The sequence below is a fragment of the Limanda limanda genome, chromosome 7, assembly GCF_963576545.1.
Source record: "Limanda limanda chromosome 7, fLimLim1.1, whole genome shotgun sequence".
NCBI classification, from domain to species: domain Eukaryota; kingdom Metazoa; phylum Chordata; class Actinopteri; order Pleuronectiformes; family Pleuronectidae; genus Limanda; species Limanda limanda.
The window spans coordinates 20,305,476-20,331,227 of record NC_083642.1 but is presented as its reverse complement, the minus strand read 5'-3'; the positions used below and the strand labels follow the sequence as shown (position 1 = coordinate 20,331,227).

At 40.3% G+C, this 25,752-nt stretch overlaps 1 protein-coding gene across 1 annotated transcript in view; it reads right to left on the bottom strand.

The window, feature by feature from the left end:
• The window catches only part of mgll (monoglyceride lipase), a 43,043-nt gene extending 21,071 nt beyond the window's left edge, over nucleotides 1–21,972 (bottom strand). The window contains exons 1-3 of the mRNA XM_061075271.1: nucleotides 21,822–21,972; nucleotides 18,994–19,132; nucleotides 2,253–2,359 (exon numbers count right to left, since the gene is read on the bottom strand). Of these exons, the coding sequence (XP_060931254.1) occupies nucleotides 2,253–2,359; nucleotides 18,994–19,121 (235 nt within the window). The 5' untranslated portion in view covers nucleotides 19,122–19,132; nucleotides 21,822–21,972. The remainder of the gene's footprint in view (nucleotides 1–2,252; nucleotides 2,360–18,993; nucleotides 19,133–21,821) is intronic.
• Nucleotides 21,973–25,752: the final 3,780 nt, after the last annotated feature.

The following is a 25,752-nucleotide window of genomic DNA, read 5'->3' as shown; positions in this document are numbered from 1 at the left end:
GTGGTGCAGTGGTGAGCACTCCGGTTTGAATCCCAGTTTGGACAGGGTCTCGTCTTGTGGAGTTTGCGTGCTCTATCTGTGTCTCTGTGGGTATTTCGCTGGGTACTCTGGCTTCCTCCCACAGTCCAAAGATGTGCAGACTGGAGATCAAATGATTGGAGACTCTAAATTGACCAGAGGTGTGAATGTGAGTGTGGACGGTATGGTATGTTGGCAATGAGATACGGTGGAGACCTTTCAGAGTGTACCACGCTGAGATTCGCTCCAACTCCCCCAAGACCCTCAAAGGATACAGAAAATGGATGGATGGATGGATTTGTGATAATTCAGTGGTTAGCACAGTCTCTTCACAGAAAAACAAACCCCACGGCCATGTCACTGTGCAGTATAACAAACAAATATTAACATTATTCCTGACAAATGAGCTCTGGGGCAAGCTTCCCTAATCCAATCAGAGCTGTGAGAAAAAACAATCTTTGCAACAACTGATGAGGTCAGAGACTTTGCCAGTGCTGATCTGATTAAATGTCAAGATTCCATTCATTTGTGCATCACCGGGCCACATTACGCTGATACAGCATCAAGCACATCTGCAATGCATATTTCCCCCTTGTATGATCATAAATTGGATTTCAGTAGAAGAAAACATTCATTAATCACCATGCACACATTCTCATTCTACAAAATGGAAAATGATTCGTGTCTGTTAGCTCTACGATTTGAGTTTTTTTTTGTCGGAGAAATGTGAATGTTGTTCTGTAAATAATGTTGACTGGTAAATAGAAGCAGTTTCGTGCCCGATGGGAGGAGCCTCCAGTCTTTGCAGGCTGTGAATGAAAAAGACCTCAAAGTCATAAAATAAGAAAGACATTTATGTGAGACAAGAGAAAGTGTGATGTGGGAAGATTAAGTTCAAGATCTTGACTGCTGAACTCTATCTGAAGCTGCCCCCGGCAGTGTGTGTGTCTGTGTGTGTGTGTGTGTGTGTGTCAGGGACATAGATGAGGGACTACTGTGTACAGGGACTTGTTCCAGTTCAGTACTTTCCATTTAACAGTGTGACATTTCACTGCGAGTCGCTGAACAAATTGCTCCTCTGTGTGCAGCCTCAGTCGTCCTCTTCATTCACTCCCTGTTTCATTATCTCAGCCGGCTTTTCATTGAGATCTCTACCTCTGCAAATATTCCCTCATCTTCTCGCTGCGGCTTCATTGCTTTGATTTCTCATCCTGTCTCTTGTCTTGATGATCTGTGATAGTGAACACGCGGGCTGCTCTTTTCCAGCATGGCACTGACGCACACAGTCACACATTCCTGTTGTATCTAAAACCTGCCAAGTGCAATGACAGAGCTCCGCCTCTGAGCTTCACTGGGAAGACACTGGCAAGTCTTTCCTTAATTACTACTCACCAAACAGTTTTGTGTTTTTCCTCTGTGGCCAAAACACAGAGGCCTTTTTTCATCAGCACATTTCAAATTTTCTGACTTCAGCGAACATAATATCGGGAAAACAAATGAAAAAACACAAGCAGGTTTTCTTTATATCAGCCGAAAAACACAAATCACATTTCTCCCTATGAATAACATAGAATAAGGCTGCATCCATACTACTATGTTTTAGTTTGAACACTCAAATTGAAAAGATCTCAGTCAACACAAGCATTTTGGCTCCATATCAGTTTTAATCCCCGTCTATACCAACAAACCTGAACAAACATATCACATCACCACTCACACACACACTTGGCAAGAGCGTGTCTTGTTGAATTCTGGTGTTGAGGAAATATTTCAAACCTTCTGACACACTGCAGGACACCGATCTGATTTGTCTTTCAACGACACAATTACCTGGGGATTGACTAGACTGGACTGGTGTTTCTAGTCTGAGCTCAGAACCAGTTCATCCAGTACTTTCACTGAAACCTGAACAGAGCCAGGTGTTCCATTCAAACCAGTCAAACCAACTTTATACTCACTTGTTTTGTGCCTACACACCTACACACTTACACAGAGTGGAGCTGCAGGAGAACAATGGAACAATGTGCCAACAACACTAATTAATTTTCTGACAGTCTTCGACCTTAACTGAGGACTGTTATCAGACAGAAAGGGGGATGATGAGTTTTCATTCTCTCTTTGTGCACAAGCTATTTAGCGTGTGAACCCCTGATGACTATACGAGGACAGCCATGGGTGTAGGTGTAAATGTATGCATGAATTAATGTGATGCAAGGTGTGTGTTTGTGACTCACCGTGGTCGTGTGCAAACACCAGCAGGGACAGTTCCTTCAGTCTCTGTGCGATCTCATCGTAGGGCCCACAGTGCTCTCCTGCTCCGTGGGCAATAAACACCAGAGCCCTGAAAGGAGGAGAAGAGGGGATGGACAAAATGTTTATTCACCATTTCATAAATGCATATTTTCTAAATTTTACTTCTTTTTCTCATACGAAAAGCAAACGTCCTGCATTAGAGTGTCGTGCTGTGCTTCCTTGATTTGCTGATAAAGTGCTGTGTCGGTACAGCACGGATTAAGATTGGATGATAAAAGAAAAATATAATTTCAAGGTTGATAGACAAAGACAGAGAACGAGAGCAACACAGGCTGTGTTTTTTAGAGACAGCAGCTTTCATCCATCTGTCCGTCTGACTGCTTCAACAAAGGCCTGCCTGCCCGACTTAAACCACACACTGAGGCAATCCAGTAAAAACCCAATGTGACCCACACATAACAGAAAATAGCTCTCTTGGCCTAAATCTGTGGAACCTAGAGTTTGGTTTCATGAGAGGATCTATTCAAAAATATGTTGCAAAATGTATGCGGTATGCAGATATTTCTTCAGGGCAGCAGTTTATATCCAAGTTCTTTGAAAGGTGATTTATAAAGTATTGTAAAAAAGAAAGCTGCATGGAATGAAGCATCTCAGGTCTAATATCCTCACAGCAGGTTGAAGAAAGAACCACTTTTGTTGACATTATGCAGTAAAATGAGCTGGAATTTTGACTCACAGGTAAACAACGTTGTGAAAGATTCCGCTGGCTGCTTTCTCTTTATCTCGACTCTGCTCATAGAGACGTCTCTCTACGTCACTGTCTCTCCTCTGAGGCTAAGCTGTGCCAAAGCAAGGCAAAGCCAAATTTTCGTCCAAAGAGCTTTTCACAGTTTATGCAGATCTGTGAAATTAATTTGGATGTTTAAACATGATCGTATCATATTTATGGATTATAATGTGCCCTTTATGTGTCAATATTGTCTATGGTGATCACATTTTATCCTGAAAGACTGATTCGTTCATTCTGTGACTATTAGGGATTTGTAGTAATTATAATTTTCTTATAACCAGGGAAAATCGAGTGTTACAGTCTAAAAAGGTATGAAACAGATAGAGTCATGGGACGGGCTTGAGCCAAAACCAGCTGACATTTTGTTACTACTATGTTCTAGTTTAAAAACACCATTGTCTAACTAAAACGAGTACATGAGCGCTGTGGCTTCTTATCAGTTTTAATCCCAATCCACAAATTGGAATTTAACAAGAAGCCTTTGGTTGTTGTTGCAGAAAAACCTAGGCTACAAATGAGAAGCGGCAATAGCTAAAAGTAAAATCTAGACTGTGACTGAGCAGCTTCTAGCTATGACAACAGAGTTAGCAAAACTTGTAATTCATTATCCATGTTGTGTTCTACACTTGTAGATGAAGCTAATACTGGTTGTTTTCTTTCGGACGGGGGTCATATGATAGGAGCCTGACAAATTAGCGAAGGCTACATCGGTACCGAAAAGACCCAAACAGCATGAGGTTGTTAGTGTACATCATTGTTTCCAAACATCTCTGTTCCTGCCCACGCAGACTAACTTACTGACCTGGAGTTAGCAAACAAACTAACTGAGCCAGCAACATTTCCCAACTTTGCAGTAGTGTGTATGGCAGGCATATCCACAGCAGAGTTAATGCATTTTCAAATGAAAACGTACCACTTTGGATGTAGCGTTAAAGGAAAAGTTCACCGTGTAAGGAAAATTCTGCGTCGTTTTCACCGTGTTATAACCTTAAATCAGTGGTGGGAAGTAACAAAGTAGAAATACTTCGTTACTGTACTTAAGTAGATTTTTCACATATCTGTAATTTACTTGAGTATTTATTTTTCTGACGACTTTTAACTTTTACTCGCTACATTCGAGCACAGATATCTGTACTTTCTACTTCTTACATTCTCAAAACTGTCTCGTTACTTTAGCAGCGGAGGTTGGCGGAACGTGCACCTTTACACACGGCGCACCTCTCTCTCGCTTTCTCGCTCTCTCGCTCCTGCAGTCTTTATTATTAAGGCCAGAGCACTGACAGGCACTGACAGACGTTGTAAGGATTATTATTCAGGCAAATGAATTTGCTTTTTGAGGGCTTTTATTAGGTGACTTTAAATACATAACTCGAAGCAGCAAGTGGTTAACTTTTCTTAAAGAAAATAGTGGAAGTAGTTGGTTTAAACAAAAACTGTTGGCAAATAGACTATCATTGGTTGGCCGTGTCTACTTAGTCTTACACGTCCACGTAAATAAAACAAACAGATTTAAAACAAGTCGAGAGGAAAAAACAAACAACACAACCAATTATATAAGCAAACGCAAAAACAACTTTCAGCCAACACAACCAAAAACAAACACTGTGTCGTGGACTACTGCATATTCACGCACACAATTTATGTTTTTAATGGACCTCGCCAAATGGAACCCTGGGTAATCAGGCCCAGTTTTCCACTCACTATAATGGCAATATAATTTTTGTAAAGATATTATATATCTATATATTGCCAATTCCAATCATAAGTCGCCCTTTGTGCTGACTCAACACAACTAAGAAGCTGTTGAGTCTTTATATATGTATTGTACAAACTGGCTAATGTGTACAACTTCAAGCAGGGTTGTGTCATCACTTTGTCGTCCCTACAGGCAAGATACCCTACAGGTGTATTGTCACCCTGCTGGAAACAAATGCAAACACAAACGCAGGCCCATCCAGTGAAGATAATCTAATGATAAATAAACAGGCTTACATGTAGATGCGTGGACAAGCTGGCGGGCAGATATACAGGCAGGTAAACATCCTGGCAGTTAAAATGCAAAATACAGCTAATAGACACAAAGGTTCATTTGGTCTATTAGTGTTCTATTAGGTAGAATCAAGAGGCACTTGTTTATTCTGTTGTGTTGATTCTTTGTTGTCGCTAGAAGTTCAGATGCACTTGTCCAATACTATTTTAACCTCAGCATCTCGGGTTCAAAATTTTTAAATTATACATTATATATATAGTGTTGTTATAATTTTTCAGTCAGTTGAAATAAATCCTGAACTGAACAATATTGGGTTGTTTTGTGTCTGTATTGGCCTACTATAAAAAGCACTTAGCATTTTTAATTTTGGTACTTGTACTTTTACTTTTGATACTTAAGTACATTTCAACACCAGATACTTTTGATACTTAAGTACATTTAATATGAGAAACTCTAAGACTTTTACTCAAGTCATTTTCTGACGGGTGACTTTTACTTCAACCTGAGTCACTTTCAAGTAAGATATCTGTACTTTTACTCAAGTATGGCTTTTAAGTACTTTATACACAACTGCCTTAAATCCTCTTTCATCTTCCTACGAGGGGCATTCAAGAACCCTCGGTCACACCATCGTGTACCTAAGTCTGCTAGCTTAGCCAGTGGATGTTTATGAATAAAAGATGGTGTAAATGACCACATACGAGTCGAATTTGAATGTGAGGGCTATATGGAGCGTTTGTTTTTCTTAATTTTTTTATTTTGGTCTCTATTGATCTCAATTGTTTCGGGTTCAGCTGCTACAAAGTTTACCCCTGAGACTCCAGAAGTGTTTTGTGGACTCAAACACTTCACCGACCCCTCCATCGGCATAGTGGTGAGTAGATGATGAGGGAATTCTCATTTCTGGGTGAACTATCCCTTTAATCTGCATCCTGCTGTGGCAGGAAGCCATGAGTACACACAGAAAACCCTCACAGACACAGGGGATAACATGCACACTCCACAAAGAGAGATGACATTTACACATTACATAACGTGGAAACTGTGCGAAATGTGCACAGCTTCTTTGCACCTTAATACAACAGTGGGTGTGTGTCTGTGATATGCAATACTGGAAATTATATTTTCAATTAATACTGACATCAAAGAGCCCTGGTGATTGCCCATAAGGACAACTCTGTCTTTGTCTGCAGTGACTGTAAGGCATCTCAACAGTTTAAGTTATGAGTGATTTGTCAAACATGCTCTAAGGCTAAGACAAACACTGATAGTCCAACACATGCTGTTCTCCTGAAGGTATTATGTCACAACATAATCCTTTATTAATTTCACTTATTCAAATTATTCCACAGATGATGATAGAAACAGAGGATTGTGTGAAGTAGCATCTTGAAAATGAAGTTTCACCTTTAGCTAAATAATAGAGACACAAGCGGCTCTAAGACCAGAGATTTTTTTCAGGTTTCTATCCGAGCGTATACTGCAGCGGAGCAGCAGAGCAGCTCTGAAATGCTCTGGTGTTGTTTTCTCTCATTAGCAGCCATGCTGAGGAGCCTGTGAGAGCTTCAATCAGCAGAAGCAGAGAATTAGTCCAAATGTATGCAGGAACAGAGAAGAAGGGAAACAGGGAGAGAGAGTGATAGAGAGTGAGTGAGAGGGTGAGGTAGGATGGTGGTGAATAGCGGTGGAGGGGGGACAGCATAAGAGTAGCTGTTCATCAGGCTTCATAAGCAACTGGCTCCACTTTCACGCCTTTTCCCTCCTTTTAGAAAGCCATCGCTGGGGGCTAAGTGTATGTGTATGTGTGTGTGTGTGTGTGTGTGTGTGTGTGTGCGCGTGTGCGTGTGCGTGTGCATGCATGCGTGAAAGAGCGTCTTTGTACAGACATAATGTCCTGTAACACACATGCCGACAGTAAAGAAGACTGTACAGTGAATCACAAACTGTTACACTGAGCTATAATGTGCCTCTTTCTTTCTATCTTTCTCTAAGATTATCGCCATTCACCCAAAATATAACGTCTGCTTTTTTTGACACTTTGAAGGATTTAATTGCGGTGAGATCTAATCTTGGCAGATGCCTGCATCCATTCAGCTGCAGGCATCTGCAGACAAGTGACGGCATTCAGGACTCAGCAGTACGTTGGCTCAGCGCGGCACTTTGCTAAGAGAGGTCTGCTGAGCCTCAACAGGCATTTTCTTGGAACAAATTCAAATTCACACCTCGTATGCTAAAAGACTTGCTATCATGGCAGAATCCATTAAGAAAATAAACATAATTCTTTAAATAAAATGTAAACATAAATGCATTTTCTGCAATATTCTGTAAAATAGGACCTTTCATATAATTGCTTATTGGCTAACATAATCATTGATATCAACATGCCTGTGAGAGGCTATATCATATAACTGATGATTTACATTACATCACATATCATTTGCAATATAAAAGTGCAACTAACTTTTGTTTTAACACAGAGTTGATGATGGTTAATAGGCCATCATCTTCCGAACAAAGGTGTCGTTGGAAGAGAAGTTGAGCTGGTCAGTCCTTACTCTGAATTATTTCTCACACATTTCCGAAGTTTTAGTAGGCTGAGAGTGACATCATCATCAACACGACTCCCCATACTCTCATGACTAGCCTGGATAGAGGTTATATTCATTATTGTGTGCGAAGCTGAAGTATTTTTGATGTTCCAGGTAGAGGAAAAATTGACTTTTTTCATTTTTCTTAGTCATTATCTCTCCTCACCCTCTCATGGGAACTGGAGACCCACTCGTCTCCCACGCTGTTGGAACAACACGGCTTATAACCAGCCTTATTAAAACACTCAGTGAGCAGTACTGAGAGTTCAGTCCTCCCTCTGGCCTTACTCACAGCTATTCCAAACAAACACAGGCCCAGGTCAAAGCCAATATCATGATACCCTTCATGCAATGCTGACTCACAAACCTCCTATGCCTTAATACCACATTCTCCACATTCAACGGGGAAACTGACAAGGAAAGATAAAATAGTTTTGATTGCCTGCAGGCACAATGGCAGAAAAAAATACATCTTTCCAGGTATTGTTTATGCTGATCGCTGGCACACTCTCATGCCGGACTGAGATATACTGGAATGTAACACGCTGAGCATAGTAACATCTAAGCATTTGCGACTGTGTGGTGCCGCTGTTTAGGCAGGACAGGAAAACGAAAGAGAGGTAGCAAGACGAGTCAGGAGAATCTGAATGAATCTCGCGGATGTGCTGTGAAGAAAGATTTTTCCAATTTAATTAAAGTATTGATCATTATGTGGTGATCGGAGCTGATATTGTGGCGTTGGTTACAAACTAATCAATGATGAGAGAAAAAATATGTTTGATTCATAATGAATGCAGCGGGTCAGCTGAGTAGGACGTTCATTGGTTTGTTTGTGTATTTGTCGACAGGATTACACAATTAATGGATTTCCAGAAAACCTGGTGTAAGGATGGGACATGAACCAAGAAAGAAGAAGAAGAACCAATTCAATTATGGAGCAGATCCCAACAAAGTCGCAGATGAGGGCATTTTTTGACAATTTCCCCGATTTCCCAGGAAATAATTCACAGATCTTGATTAAAAATTTTGGCATGTAAGGGGACTGATATTTACGAGAGTGTGATAATTGGAGATCCAAATCCAAATCTGGATTTAGTAAATTTGATTGTGGTTTAATAAGGGGACTGTTGGGCCTTGGCAGATGTATGGACTCTACTGAGTGCTATAGGGTAATAAGATGTTGCTGTTGTGGCCTTATATAAACATATTGGAGTGCTAAATGAACAGTGGAGAGTTCAGTTTCCATGTGTCCTGACTTGGCAGGAGCCAGAGGACAAGAAAGAGAGAACAAGCACTGGCATGTTAATCTGATTAATGGACTTCTGTGGGTGTGCGTGTGTGTGAGTGTGCACAGTCCTGTTTAGGGCAATTTATGGGGACCAAAAGCAATCACCTCCAACGTAGTCCATTAAACTTGAAGTTTTCATAGGGCACATATTTCAGACTTAAGACCACTGTGAGCATTAGGAGCAGTGGTTGCCAGTAAGTCACCTATAGAATCTTCTCGCCTTTCTTCAATAAAACTTTTTTCCAAAAAACATTTTAGTGGGAGTTAATAGCATAGTACAAAGAAAACAGAGCAATTAATTATGTCATGGCTGGCTTGCATATTTTTGGTTATGTCATATGATCACAGACACTCTTAATACATCAGTAACTACGTCACTAAGCTTCGGACAAAGTTGTGATGTCTTTTGGACTGCAGAGCTGTTCTGTATTACAGTAACCTGAAATGGGGTCTGAGCAACGGATGAGGGGTGACAGAGGGGTATGAAAACAGAGCCAGAAATGAGGAAGTTATTTTAGGAGGTGTGTGTGTGTGTGTGTGTGTGTGTGTGTGTGTGTGTTGCATAGACAAAAAATAACACAAGAGCGAGACAGAGGAAATTGCCATCTGATGAAAAGAAATAGAGGCTGAGAGACAGCAGGGAAACTGTCGGCAGATTCTGACTCAGTGTAAATAAAATATAGAGGAAAACATTTTTCCTCAGTGCAGGGAGATGAGGTCAAAAGGCCACAATGGAGTTCATTGCATCTGATCAGGGTGTATTATCAGGAGGCCCTGACTTGATTGTTCCCTAGTAGTTCAAAACTGCATGCTTGAGTTAGAGTTTACTGATACTGCAAACTCAGCAATGAATGCAAACCTGGTGTCATAATAAATTCATAGCACACTTTCAACAGTGGATGCATAGATCCATTAACCCATACATTATATATACTGCCTCTCCTTTGGGGGCTCAGGATGTAGACTGGGTCGTCAATAACCAGGTTGGTGATTCGATTCCCGGCACCTCCAGTTTGTAAATGAATCCCGAATTTCCCCTGATGGCTATGGCGAGGGTGTATAAATAGTGTGTAATAGAAAAAGTGGAGCCTATAGATGTGCAGTGAATGTGTGCGTATATGGGTAAATACGAAATGTACTGTAAAATGCTTTCAAGTAATGGATAACACTGGTAAAAAGCACTTTATAAATAAAGTCTGGTTGATATACAAACACAAGCCACCATTCCCTCTCATATACACACCCACTGTCTACGATTAGCCTAACCCCAATCTCTCTGTATGGACTGTGGGAAGTAACTGGAATAGAAATCCCACACAGTTGGATGCAGAAAGTTCCCGGCCCAACTGGAATTCAAACCAAGAACCTTCTAGGTCATTATATAACACACCCAAACTCTCTTCATGCAGAAACAGAACAAGATATTGTGGAAAAACATTTTAACTTTTCATTTGATACAAATGTTCTTCAATTAAAACAAAAAACTGTGTGTGATTCCACTGCTGCTAAATGTCCTTTTTGGCATATTTCCCTCTGTCGGTTTGTATAATACCTTTGCTCACTTCTTATGCAACTGTGTTTTCTTTGATGCACTTTATCTCCACTTGCTTTTGCAACGTTCCCAGAGTCAACATCTAACCCTCAATCTATTCTAAACTTGAATATATCTGCATAGCCGGAGAAGTCAATCTAATTTATGGAAATCATAATAATTATAGAGAATACCTTGATACTGTGTTTACACTGTAGCCAGTTATCTTACTGATGCAGGAGTTAGAACTCACTGTTACATTATTATTGAATTCATTATAATGAAGGTAATGTGAATACAAGCGTGAGTCTTTCCACATAAACTCCCAGCAAATGGTCTCAGCGGGCACCTGAAATCTCCTACTCAGTCAATTTTATGGAAACACAAGTGGCCGTAAAAACATTATGTTCTGCATTATTCAGCTAAATTCTGCCCTGAGGCTGAGGCAGGAAAAGGGAGCCATTGAAAAGCTGTTATATTTGTAAAGCGTCCTCCGCTGATGAGCCTAACGGCGGCAATGAGCAACAGGGACATTAAATAGTCCCGCTGTACAAACACAAAGAGGGAAGGAAACTAATACAGACACCATCAGGGAAAACATCATCTGCAACAGGAACCATATGCACAAGCTCTGTGTATGAGTGGGTGTTTGTAACTGTCAGTTGTATAGACAGATAAGTGACATGTTATTTTTGGGGGGAAAAATATCATTGGTTCATGTGGGTTCACAGCCTCAGTCAGACATCTATTGGACGGCCTGTCGGTCACTGCTGCTACTCCGTCCCTTCACCTTTCACCTACTTCTTGGTTCCTGTGATGTTTGAGCCCATTTAACACTCATTCATGTCCTATCCCCATTTACATAAGCTTTTGTTCATAGAGAAATCTTAACTATAAACAAGTCCATGCTTATTCCACAAAATAGTCTAAGCACTAAAACTGTAGTTCACGTGATAGTACACAAAAATCATTAAATGTCCAATGAATCATGTAGAGTTTCCCCTTTGAAAGTAACATTTGGAAAGGAGAAAAGAACAGAGACTAGTGCAGGTAGCGTGCAGCAAGTGAGTGACCCCAGAAATCAATACCAGGAAGGTGACACTGATGTTTTGCACACTCAGTATGTGTCAGTTGTTATTTAAGCTTACAAAGCTACTGACCTTTGCTGCTGACATTGCTGTCCCGGTAGGTCATTTACAAGTCTGTCCAGTCTGTACTTGTTTTAGTGTTTTGATCTATCACCTGCATTCACTTGCTTTAGTGAACCTGTTCTATCATTCATCTACCACATTCTTCACATTATGTAATTTTAGATAAAAAAGGAAGCTTGTGTGGCCACGTATCATATTTGAGACCTTTTGGCCCCACGGCTCACGATTTACTGATTCACAAAACCGTCAGCAGTTTTCAAATTTAAACTACAAAAAAAAAAGGTTTAGTGAAATAGACAAAGATGGTGGGGAAATGACTGGATTTCTGCTAAAGTCATTCATACAGCAAACCAACTTAAATCAAGCAAGTAACCAAACACATTCATCCAACTGTGCCAATGCCTCTAAGCCGCCCTGTTATATCACACAGGTCATAAAGAACACGCTTTGTGTTGGTGGTTCCCCTCCTCTAACTGAGGGATTTTCTGTTTCTGTTTAATCCAGCTTCCTGCTAGACAAACACTCCACACAGTAAGGAAGTTGAGTCAACTGTCAAACTACTACGCTGACACGGTGAATCACAATTGTGTAATCTTCTTTGGTAATGCAATCGACGTTAACTTTTAAGTACTGCACTGCAGCGCCAAGACAATAATCATCAGTCAATTAAATTAATACAATTTGATGCTACCTTATGCTCATATCTTTATGAATATTCACAAACACACAAGACTCAGCCAATGTGATAATGACAATGTGAAGCTGCTAAATGATCACACATGACCATTATTATCCATAGATTCAATACATAGATCACTTTGAAACATTTTGTGTTAAGAGTTTGAGTTTGAGCTCCCTGCAGGCTGCTGTTTGAACAGACTGTCAAACTGGGAATCAGCTGTCTGGAGTTTTCTTTGATCGTTGGAGCTCATCACTGCACCAGCTGCTGCAGTGGATGATATGAAACTCCTCTTATCACAAAAGTTGAACAGAAAAAACTTATTAATCTTTGAATAAAATATTACAATGACACAGATTGTGAAACTTGCATTTTTAACGTTTTAAAACCATCCACAACTTATATTTCCTCTTTAATATGCAAACCCTCTGTCTGCCAGTGGCTGTGGTGCGATTGGAACGAGCAATACTTTCAATTTATAAACTCTGAATAAAAAGATAACTGAGTCCAGCTTCACTGAACTTTGAATAAGCAGTCGCTTCAGGGTTCTGACTGAGTCCTACAGTCGGTCTACTTGCCCCAGCTCATTTACTGCAGTACACTTTTACATACTTTTCATGAAGAATCACCACAGGCCAAACCAACAGCCCATTCCAAGGTTTACAGGGGCCACTGCACTACTTCATACCAGTGGCTATAACCACATTGTAACGTCAATACTTATAGTGATGGTATAAGCCTCTGGGGAAGCTGCATCGATGCAGCCTCTGATTTCATAGATTTGGCTCTGACACGCTGTGTCACATTGTGTTGAATCACTAATCTGACTGCTGCAGTGAGTGGGAAGCTGTGAGTCTGGAGGATCCATCATCAAGTCCAGTGAGAGCTCATTTATGGTTAAACATCACGGTTTATGTTGAAACAGAAAGTAGTAGTAGTATGTACAATATACAACAGCAAGGAGTGTATGATTTGAGTTCAGCCGTTTTCAAATCTGGCAACTTTTTAAATTTAAGGATGGCAGTAGAAGATGTTGATCACTCAGGACCGTAAAAACAATCTGACACATGAAACCACAAAGACAAATTAAGACTTGTGAATCAATGCACATTACATAAGAACCCCACCCTCAATTTTAGCAATATTGTGTAAGTGAGAATGTGATTTTAATAAATAGCTTCTGTTTTGTCACCCAATAAAAACCTGCATTAATCCTTCCTCAACCCATCAGTAAGAGCCGGTGGCTGAGCTGAAAGAATTTCATTAGTCTGGGTTTTAGTGGAGGATTTAAGGAGACATTAAAAGTCAAAATACAGCTTTTGGGTCTTTTCCACTGTGATGTATGTGCATCTTAGAGGAACAGAATAATTCTCACATTGTTTAGCAATTACATCTTTTAATTCAGGTCCACTACACACAAGTTAGACACAAAATACCTGCAGCATCAATAAACAAATAATGGTCATCACCCTTTAAAACCCGCTTGTTGACTAACATCATGATGTCATGGACTCTTGCATGTTACACTGTACCATGACTGCATGCATTTCTAGCATAGTCACTGTCTGGCTTCCAGTGAACAAGCTGTTATATAAGCGATCCAAAGCCTCAGCTTTAAATCTGTCACAGCACATAGAGATCTGCAGCTATTTTAAGCCTGTAGCTATTCAGACTTTTACTTCCAACATACATGGTGTGCAGGACAAGAATCACCAGCATTTGGTGATTTGGTTTATTGTTGCTTTTGGAAGGAAAAGCAAAACACAATTTTGAAGGTATGTATCTCCAGGAATGAACAAGAGTGAGACGGTACAAGCTTTAACAGGTTCGAAGGTACAAACATACAGTAGATGGGAACTTTGAAGATTTTCAAACCACTTTGTATATTTACAATTTTCGATAGTATATGAAGTGTTTAATTTCCCACCGTGTGATGCTTGGACTGCGATATACTCTATCAGATGAGAGTTTCTACGTCACTTTTGCCAGCTCTCTAGTTATGTACTTGAACTTACAACATGCACTTCCACATTTTTGTACAGTCAGACTGAGAGAGGGAAGGGGAAGCCGAATGAACAAAAAGGTCAAAAATCAACCTGCTAGAACCACAACAATACGACAATAATCTGATACATTGAAGAACTACAGTGTATAGAGGAGGCAGAGGCCACAACTGCTGAGAACCCCAGGCCGTGATGTTAGGGGTGGAGAAGGATCGCAGTTGCAAACATACCCAAAACTCGGGGCAAGCATCCAATGGGAGAGAAGAGGGCCTAGTGCATTCTGGGAGTTGAATTATCCCTAGCTTTTGGTGAAAAGGGAATACCACAGCTCATTCTCTCTGTTTTCTTAAGTCATAGGGTTATGGGGTAGAGGTAGGGATAGGGTTGCACCAATCCCCCCCCACCACAACCCACCCACCTTTCTACTGCATAGATACATACACAAGTTTTATGAGAAGGCCATCCACCCAGCAGGGAATTATTCATCTAATATTCTCTATAAGCTCACTATTAGTGGGCCATAATAAGGTCAGATGTTTGTTATGCATCATTAAGAGCTGGCAAGAGAACATCAGACGCAGAAGCTCAGGTCCACTGATTGTATTAACTTTCATCTACACACAAGAATACACAGAAATCTAACATGGGTGCGAAATAAACACGTGCACACTATCATAAACTATTAACCCCAGTTTAGGGAGCATTTTACCCGAAGATACACAGACAGTGATAGTTAACGTTCTGCCGAGGACCTGAGCCTCCACAGTGTTTTAATGAGTCATGTATTGACTGCAGATGTTTTGTGGGTCTCGAGCTTCTGTCACATCTCTTTCCATCTGTGCTCTCACCCTGCGTCAACAGTAACAATGTGGTTTGGAAGCGAGTCGAAGTGTGACATCTGCGTTCAGTTTCATTCTCTGGCTTAAAGCATGGGGGAGGAAGACAGTCACAGTGCCTCCGACAGCAAATACCACTAATAAACATTACCAATAAAAATAAGCCTTTTTTTCTCTAATAAACTGAACACATCAATCAACTAGTTGTGTATATTTCTGGCAAAGAGACAACAGTGCCTGATGAGTCACAATCTCAGGATTTTACAAACAAAGTCTGATGTTGTTCATTGGGTATGACGATATAATTCCAGTCAATAGCAAGGAACACATACCAAAACACAAGGGTTAATGGGTGAGGAAACAGATGTTGTCACTTGATAACCAGCATTTCCTCGTGTTTTTCAAAAAGAAATGTGGGGGAAACAATATTGATTGTACTTTTCCTTGTGAGCTCCTTAAAAGTTATTAATTACTTAATTATAAGTACAGCCACGTTAAGAAAACCTCTTAAAACCAACCAGGTCGGACTCAACCAGTTTTCACTATGAAGTTGCATCACAACCCAAACAAAGGTGTTATTACTTACATTTTTATCAATATTGACATGGTAAACATGTGGTATGGGATAGACTCTCCACAGACCGACAATTCAGTTCATTTTACTGCTAGACGATGGGGACTGCCAGTCTTTCAAGCATCTGTAAAGTCTAACAGTTTTTTCCATTGCTCAATCATATTAATTTGTCCATAAATCAAGCAGAATCTAAAGTTATAATATAAAGACGTCCCTTGCAGATTGGCCCTTCTCTCCACAGCTTCTCTCTTTCTGACCTTACCTAGCTCTGGGTTTGCTTGTTTTGGTTTATTACCTCCGTCAAGAAGGTTCTGTTTTCATTTGTCTGTCTGTTAGCTAGTAGGATTACAGAAAAACTATTGGAAGAATTACCACCAAACTTGCTGGAAAGATGTGGTATGAGACAAATCCATTCAAGTGTAATGAAGATGAGGATCAGGGGGAAGTTTTTTCTGTCCCTTTTTTGTACATTGTGAGACCTGTTTTTCATTTGATTTCTCAATAATTCATGGATCTTGATGAAAAAAAAACAGGCATGTTTAAGGGACTGATCTAAATAATTAGTCAGCTCTAGAATATATAAATGAGATTTCAAAAGGAGACTTTTGGGCCTCGGTGAAAAACAATGACAACCTTTATCCAGTGATATACTGTTATTGGCTATCAAGTTGTCAATCATTTGGGCTTGAAGACAGACATGTACCCTGTCCAATGTCAGCGGACAAGGGGGTTTGGGCACTTAGGGGCCTTCTTGCGCTGCTCAGAGTATATATTGTAAGCTCTGGTCTTATAAATGCAATAATGGCTTAAGGTCTTAGCAAGACACCAACATCTCCACTAGGCCCAGCCTTTAGACCAGGGAAAACTTACAATTACCACCTTCAAACACAGGGCGGCCGCGGGTCCTTAAAAAGTATTTATTTTCCTAAATTCAGATTGGATGGGGTTTTATTTTTTAGACACGTCACCTCAGAAGTTCACTGCAAAAAGTTCTCTACTCTACTTATTACTTCTGGTATGTTCTGGGTTATATTTGTGTTGTGCTAATGTGAAATTAGTTATATAATAACTTATATCCTGACAGTTCAATACACAGCAGATAAAGTAGGCTATGTTTTTACTTACTTAATGAGTTAAACGAGTAACTGCTCTCGTGTTTTGTTTTTCCTAATGGGGTCATGACCATAGACTGTATATATGGTCATGACCCAATATGAGTCACTGGTGCATCTGTCGGTTTCCACTGTGAAGAGATTAACATAATTATAATGTTTTTAATGAGCTTGGGTGATTGAATGAGACTAAAGATTTACTACAGTCTACCACAGACTGATCCAATTTTATTTAGCTTGTTTGCTAATGTCCTAATGTCGTTTACTTGGCTCTTTTTGACCCAATGATGTTTTTCTAGTTTTTCTTACAAAGCAAACAGTTTTCTTGAATTAGAGGTCAGACCAGGCTTCAAAATTACTAACAATGAGCTTCCCTTATGTGAGGATGGTGTGTTGTTATATGCATAGACACAGGTCAAACTTCTACATCTGCATTTATTACTGTTAGGTTACTGAGTTACAGCTCGTAGATCATTAACAGTTTACTTTTTCGGGTTACTGAGTTATAGACTGTCCCCGGATGAGGAATAAATGGAGGATTAATAAAATAACAAAACATAATGTTGTGATGTGGGTTTTGATGTGACAGGGGTAGAAGATGATAAATGCTGATTGTCACACAGGTGAGAGCACTCAGGAAGGTTTGAAAACAAGGGGAAACTTGGATTATGTACTCTTCTAATGTAAACAATTTTAAATGAATTTACAGATAACATTTCAACAACACTGAAAAACCCTAAGAAATGTGGTTTCAGAAATGTTAACCTGCATCTTTCAAAATAAAAGTTGGTTCTTGGAGTCGGTTCCAGCCATACAGAGTTCATCCAAAATTTAGAACACCCTCTTCAAAATAAAGTACAACACCACACAACTACAGATACATTGCTCTAATACTTGACTAGGTAACCACAGTTTATTTTCTTTGTAAGATTCCATCACTTCACATATTTTTCCCTGTCATTACAAAAGCTTTCACCTTAATTCTGGAGTATTTAGCATTAAGCCAAACAATTACCAGAACCATCAAAAAAATTGTGAATACATCATACCTCAGCAGTATACAGCTGTTATAGATCACAGGACACACCTATGAGTTGAATGAAAACGAGTGTTTGTCTTGTATTTCTATATATTTAAAATAAATTTCATTTTAAAAAGTGATACTTTTCTCCCGACTCTCCGATATACACTGTGTGCTTTACTTCCAGCTGAACCCCAGACACACATGCCTGAAGATTAACAGAGCCAACAGGAGCCATTAAAGTTGAGCTCCTCATGTGACTCCAGCACTTAAACCAACCATGTGAACAGGATTCCTTTCCCCCCCGACAGGAAAGAACAATCATTTCACACAGCGTCTAAAATTAACCCAAATGTCTTTACTCCATCACTCACTCACACACACACATGCCAACAAACACAGTTTCATCTACATGACTACAGATGACATTACACCCATTTACACTGATTTCCTGGAGCAGTTACTGCTTGTCTAACCAAAATCCTAATCTTAACATAAACATAACATTAACTGTAGCCTTAAAACATATCTTTACCTTAAAATGTAATGATGTAAATTATGGGGATTAGCTTTTTGCCTTCATATGGAAGTCCTAATAATGTGACTGTGTAAACAGATTTACGTTCCCTCAATAGCATAACACCTTGACCACACACACCCAGTCACATTCAATTCACACACATGTCTCCATAATGTGTCTGTGTAAACACACAACATGAGTAATACAGGACACACACACACATATAGTTGTGAGGACACACGTTGGTAGCTATATTATTCCATAGTCCCTTACCTTAACTTTGAAAGGATAGTTCACCCAAAATAAAGATACACTCAATTTCTACTCACCACTATGTAGATGGGGGGTGGGTGACATGTTTCCGGGGGTGAGCAGCTTTGCAGCCAACCATCAGAACTAAATCCCTAACCCTAACCTGAACTTTAGTCTAATCCTAATCCTCACCCAAAACAACCCTATGGAAAAGTAAGGACCGGCCAAAATGTCCTCACAAAGATGCTATTGAACAAAAACAGGTCTTCATAACTATTTATAGACAAACACACACACACACACTCACACACACACACACACACACACACACACACACACACACACAGTACAACAGACTGCAGTGCTTCTGCTCCGTCCTCCACTAACCTTGGCGGGCCGGCGGGCTCCCAGTAGCGGCAGAACAGGTGCAGTCCGTCGGCGTTGACGAGGTGCTGCAGGTCGGTGTAGGGGACTCCCTGCGGGCTGCGCCGCGGAGCAGCTCCCGGCTCCGGCATGGAGGACTGATCTGCAGCGGGGACACGGAGCAGCGGTGAGAACACATCGCTGCCGTAGAGGAAGCAGCCGAGCACGGCCACGAGCAGGCAGGTGGCGGCGGTCACTGCGTGCATCACGTCTACTGATGGTTATTTACTGAGCATCGGTGTGACATGACACAGTGTGTGAGGCTTTAGATGTGACGGAACTAATCCTGAGCTGCACACACACACACACACACAATGAAACACACACATAGAAACACGCACACACAATAAAACACACACTCACACACACACACACACACAGATGGAAACACACACACACACAGGCCAGAGCGTTACGTCACGAAACCATATGCTACGCTTTTCACAAGGTCTCTTTACCTCTTTCTCTCTCTCTCAAAACCCACCCTCCACATGCTCTCTCTCTCTCTCTCTCTCTCTCTCTCTCTCTCTCTCTCTCTCTCTCTCTCTCTCTCTCCCACACACTACCCATACTCTCCACATGCGCTCTCTCTCTCTCTCTCTCTCTTACTCTCAAATTGGCTTTATTGCTATGACCACACATATAATTATGACACTCATGAGTGCATAACTGCCTAAAGTAGTAGTCTCTTGGGTTAGCATAGGAATCGTATAGCCAATAATAAATTAATAAATATATATATATAAATACATATTGACACATAGAGCTGTTCAGGCTTGGACTCTGATCACGAGACAGAACTTTGGTGGTGATAGGACTATGCACAGTGGAGTTATGACAACAGCATCTCCTTTGGCGAAGGATGAACCTTCGCCGCAACTCAATGTTTACACGGTTTGAGAAATGTACCAATGCTGAGAGAGAGACGTCACCTTTGCAAGACATCAAGATTCCCATGATCTATGACTACTGTCACTGCAGGAGTGGAGTTGTTTGTTTACGGCTCAGCATCAAAGGATTCATCGTCCATGTATGTCCGCGTACATCAAAGTAAAAATGTGGAATATGGCCAAAATGGCCACTAAATGCAAAAAAGCAGGCTTCCTGTTGCGTTTTTCCAATTGCACCGAATTCTTTTTTGTTTGTCTCATCATGATACACCTGTGTATCGATTTTTGTGAAGATCGGTCAATGTGAACACGTTCCGGGGGTCTCGGGGGGCACTGTTGAGCCATTTTGCGACGCCCATTGAAAATTCCTCCAGAATGCGTACATTTTCACCACTTTCTAACTTTCTGCAAATTTTGGTAAGAATTTGAGCATGGTAAAGCCATCAAAAAGCCAATTCATTCCTGAATAATAATAATAATATAATAAAATAAATAATCCTTACAATTTCAATAGGGCCTCACCTGTCAGGTCAGTGCGTGGGCCCTAATAATAATAACAATCCATCGCTCAACACATTATACACTTTATAGGCTGTACACTACATGCTTATTGTCCATAGACCAGTGACAGAACAGAAAAAACAATCTTGAAAAATTATAATGATGCATCATATAGGGAATGATAGAGTCTATGATGAAATGAGATGTAATGAAATGGTTATAGAAAAATATCAAGTAACAAAAATTTTCATTATCTCTCTCTGAGTTTCTTGGAAAGCATTATCTCTCACTGTCTAATGTTAGTCTTTACCTTTTTTCCCCCATAGGCCAAGCTATGTTTTCTCGTTCCTCTCCTGCATTACACATGAAAGCTTTTTTCTGGTCCTACATACATGGATCATGGTGTAAAAGGCATGTGCTGCATTACAATGGAGAGGAAAGTGTGTGTGTGTGTGTGTGTGTGTGTGTGTGTGTGTGTGTGTGTGTGTGTGTGTGTGTGTGTGTGTGTGTGTGTGTGTGTGTGTGTGTGTGTCTGCTGCCAGGCTCAGGTAAAAATAGTCCTGGAGTGGTGTCACCTTTCAGGTTTGGTGACCTGACAAGCAGCCTTTAAACTGGCACCTCAATATTTATAGTCATATTATGTGTCTGCCTGTATCTCTTAATCGTTTCCTGCTTGAAACATCCAACTCGTGTATCGCCGTTGTGCATTTGCATCATTAGGACCCGCGTCAGTCAGCATTGGCACCGCGCAAACCATCGTTCTGACTGATGTCCAACCCTGCACGGTGCATTCCTTATTGTGAGCACTTCGGAGGAAATATGGTGCCCAAGGGACCAACAAATACCTCTGGTTCATGAGAAGCATACGTGCGAAAACAAGCCATTATCACAGAAGTTGAATAGGCTGCGTGAGGGGTGAACCATCACTGGGACCTGCCGCGGTGTGCCATGTGTGTGTGTGTGTGCGCGCAAAAACCTCGCGTTGTTGTTTTCATCTCTGCTGCAATCGCACATTTCCACCGTCTCACACAGGGGGAGAGTGTGTGATGCTTTAGATGCTACTGGGTCACTCGCTGGGAAAAAAATACTATAAACGATCGCAACGCAAGTGGTAAAAGAAAGAAACGATTCATGCGCTTTGGCTGTTGGTATCGATGCCAGTGGCTCTATATCGGAACACGCGCTATAATGTGACCTGCGGGGTTTATACGGAAAAGGATGAATGGAGAAATGCAGATGAAATGCTACATGTGCGAATAGCAGTTTAAAGTAAAAGTTACACTGGATTAAACACGCAAATAAACAGAATATAGAAGATGAAAGCTGACGCACTGTCATACAAGTCATTTACGCACAGGTATCACGAGAATATTGGAAGAATATTATAGAGATTGATCCAACCTGAGCAGGAGCGTCTGCAGTGAAGTTTCAGCTTTTCCTCGGACTCGCTCTCTCTCTTTCTCTCTTTCTCCCAATTTGGATGTATGTCTCTCTTTCGCTCTCTCTCTCTCTCCTCTCGTATGCTCTGCTCTCGCCACCCGCCAAGAGAAGAATGTAGTCAGCGACGTTTGAGGAGAAACTAAATGAGTGTTCAAACATTACCCCTCCTTCCTGACTCTCTCTCTCTCTTTCTCTCTCTCTCTCTCCCTCTCTCTCTCTCTCCTGTCACACACACACACACACACACACACACACACACACACACACACACACACACACACACACACACACACACACACATACGCACAGGGGCTCACCACTTCTGTTTGGCCTCATTCAGTGTGTGGTGGAATACATAACCTTCTTGTAAAGCCTCTACCAAAATACCTCATCATATGTCATCATATTCCAAAATGAGTTTAGGGATCTGCCACATCACTTAAGCAGGTGATATCTGGTTAAAGCATAGATTTTTTTCAGCAGTCAAACGTCTTTTATGATGAAGGAGCTGCATTCAGCATTTAAGGACTTAAAATGCTTTTGAATATTCAAACTAAATGTAAACAGACTTTCTGTCTCCAGTATCCATTGTGGTTATTTATTTGCCAATAATTATTATGTCTGCAATTACTTTTTTTGTAATAAAAGAAAATGATTTATAAACGTCAATAAATTTCCTAACTTTCTTACTAACTTCAGGGTGGAGCCTTCCAGCTGGGAAATGACAAACACACAGTGGAAACATGTCATCAGTGACATGAGTCATCAGACTGTTAAGACAAGTATATGCAGAACATACTATTTTCCAATAGAAATGGATAAACAATTTCCCTGGAATTGACGAGCCAGTCTGCCCAGTTTGCAGGAATGTGCCTATAATGATGCAAAAAGATAATCTCGGGCGTCATTACAACCGACACAGAGCAGATTACTGATAACATGATGATGGCACAAAATATTGAAAAAAACGTAGGGAAATTAACAGCGTTTTTTCTCTCTGGCCCACAATAAAGCAACAGACAGAGCAGATACTGCCCAACTACCCAGTCCGCTAATTGGCAAGAAGTTTCAGGATGTGAAACGTAAACGACAAAGAAATGAGAATTATTTAAATTTGCTAACGTGGAGCTGATGTGTCAGACAACCATGAAATAAACTCAAAGCGAAGCACAACAACCTCCATCTGCTTGAGCTCTACATGTCTGTTCAGTTCTGAGGAGACATTTGGAAAACTAGCGGCAAGTAGCATCATCATCACTACCATTTGACTTCAGATGTCTCACCAATCAGGCACAATTGAAGCTATAACCTTGGTATGGCCCTTAAAAGATGTTGTAAAAATTGAAAATGCCCTTGATAAGAAAGGGTTCCCCACCTCTGCCTAATATTCTTTTTCTTGGGGGTTTATTTAGAAGCTGGGCTTGTTTTAGGAGAAAGGAAGCCTCTGTCCTTGTGGCCTTGCTGGATTTCACATAAAGCTGTATTTGCATTTAATTGTTGAATATGTCTTCTTGAGTCACTTTACAGGTTTACAGCATAAGCCTACACTGAAAATCGTATTGTTACTGACCTCTAGTGGTTTGAACTTCTCACCTTGATGCAGTGATGTATAGTGTACTACAGGATTTGGTGAGTACACAGTAATAGGTACAACCCCTTTTGTAAAAACACATATTGTTGCCATATGCAGGTCATGTGTGAGCAAACACTATATGCTGTAATTTATTTGGTGAATTTACTGGAGTCTGTAGTTTGAGTGAATTCATGTACAACGGGAGGATCATTTTGTAAAAAGGTCTTAAACAGACTTTCAATCCAAGTCATTACTAAAGTGTGCCTGTTTTGTAGCAACGCATTATGACTCAGAGAGTTCCAGTTGAAACTAATAGTCTGGTTTTACTTAACAGAGGGTTGTTTTGGCTATAGATCTTTGTGGTTTGAGCACTGGAAATGATTTAGTTCCAGGTTTTTACAAAACGTTTCTATAGGAATGAGACACACAGACAACATGCTACAAAAATTAACTTCTTAATTATCTTTTTGTTTAAATATATGACTCAAAACTGGATACATTTTTGTGTCCTGAGAGTGTTAGAGTCAAGTTCAACCATAAGAATGAATTTCCTTAACTGAAATTTTGCTCCATCTTTCATAAAATAGAGGCTTCTGAAAATAGGACTGACAGTGACAGCATCATTTTATATTGTATTAAAGTACTTTAAATTAATGTGAGACTTTATATATGACAATGTGTAAGTAAAACACACCTGTCTGGTTTTAAACATCTACATTATATAAGAGAACAGATGGAAGGATATGATGGCTTACATATTCACTCTTCCATAGAGTGTTAATCAACAGAAGGAAGCATGTTGCAGTGTTACATAATGTGAAACTTCATTATGTTGCATTATCTGAGCTTGGATCACTGTAATGAGCTTCATCTGGCAGAGGAACTGAACTCTCTCATAGATCAGCTCCGTATGTAAACATCACCACCGAACTCATGTGTAGATGAATGAGTTGCAGACAGGAGTCTAAGTGTGAATGAAACAACGTGTCACAGTGAGAGTGGAGAGGAGAAAACATTACATCCAGATTTAAAGCAACATTTTCATAACTCCTGATCTTTTCAGAGGTATTTCAGAGATTTCCTGTGGTCGCAAATATCAAATATAAATGTCTTTTCCACATGTCACATCCAATCAATCTGTAGTCAGACAGGAAATGAAGGGCTTTCATTGTTTGGATTTTTTCTTGATGAGGACCTTATTCCTCAACTTGGTCCGTCACAGTTCACAGTCCTGACCTAAGTATCTCCTCCAAAGATGTTGGACTGGTTTCCTAATTCATAGCTGAAATTCTTCCTTTTTTCTTTTTTTTTTTACAGCCCCAAAGGATTTCTATTTGACTTATAATTAGAATGTGTGGTAAAATATGGGAGAACATCTTGATTCACAAATATTTGTAAAGACAAATAACAATCAAATTATAACTCATGCGTCCTCAACAGAGGGAAAACCAATAGTGGGTCGTTTGAGGTGTTTCCTCTCTGCAATGTCTGGTATTTGAATGGCCAGAAGACTTGAAGGGCGTGAAATATGAGCCAGATGGCTGACAAACATGAATCAGGCACTGCACCATCAAAAGAAGGAAAACCCACGTTTTTTTCTTCCTTTTTTCACTGATGTGTCTCATATCATGTGCAGCTTCCACGAAGGAACAAACTTGGATACTGTTGTTCAATGTGTGGTCATATGTTTCTCATCAGTGTAACTCATGTCTAACACACTGTCAGCAGGTGGAGGCAGATCACCATTATGAGGCAACAGGCCACGTCATCAGGTTATGAAAATATTTCCTGTGTAATTTCAAGTCTGGACTCGAGATTTACATTTTTCTAAAAGAGTTCATCTTGTGTAAAATTTTCTTTGATACAAAAACAAAACAGCACCGGTGTGTATGACCCTGGTGGTGGAGCTCACTTTGATCTGTCACCCTGACATTCCCAACAAGAATTTTTATGTATCCTAGTGTGGATGCAGCTGGTTTCCCCCCCTGGTGGTTGGCTGCAATATCTGTAATGAATCCTATCCTGCCCTTTCTATGTTAGTGGATGGAACATGGACCAAAATAAAAACATTAAAAGAACACATTACATACATTTTTCTTAAAGATGTTTTTAGGTAGCTGTTATCACAGTGACGTGTTAATCATTCTGATACGTTTGGTTTGAATTAGTTATTAGTTAATAAAGAAAGAGTTGATGTCTGTGGGAGATCAATACCAACATGATGACTACTTAGCAGACTCAGGTTCCATATGACATCAATAGTGCAAGATGGCGGCACCTGTATCCAGGATATCTGACCTCTGTTTTAAGTACAAGAGG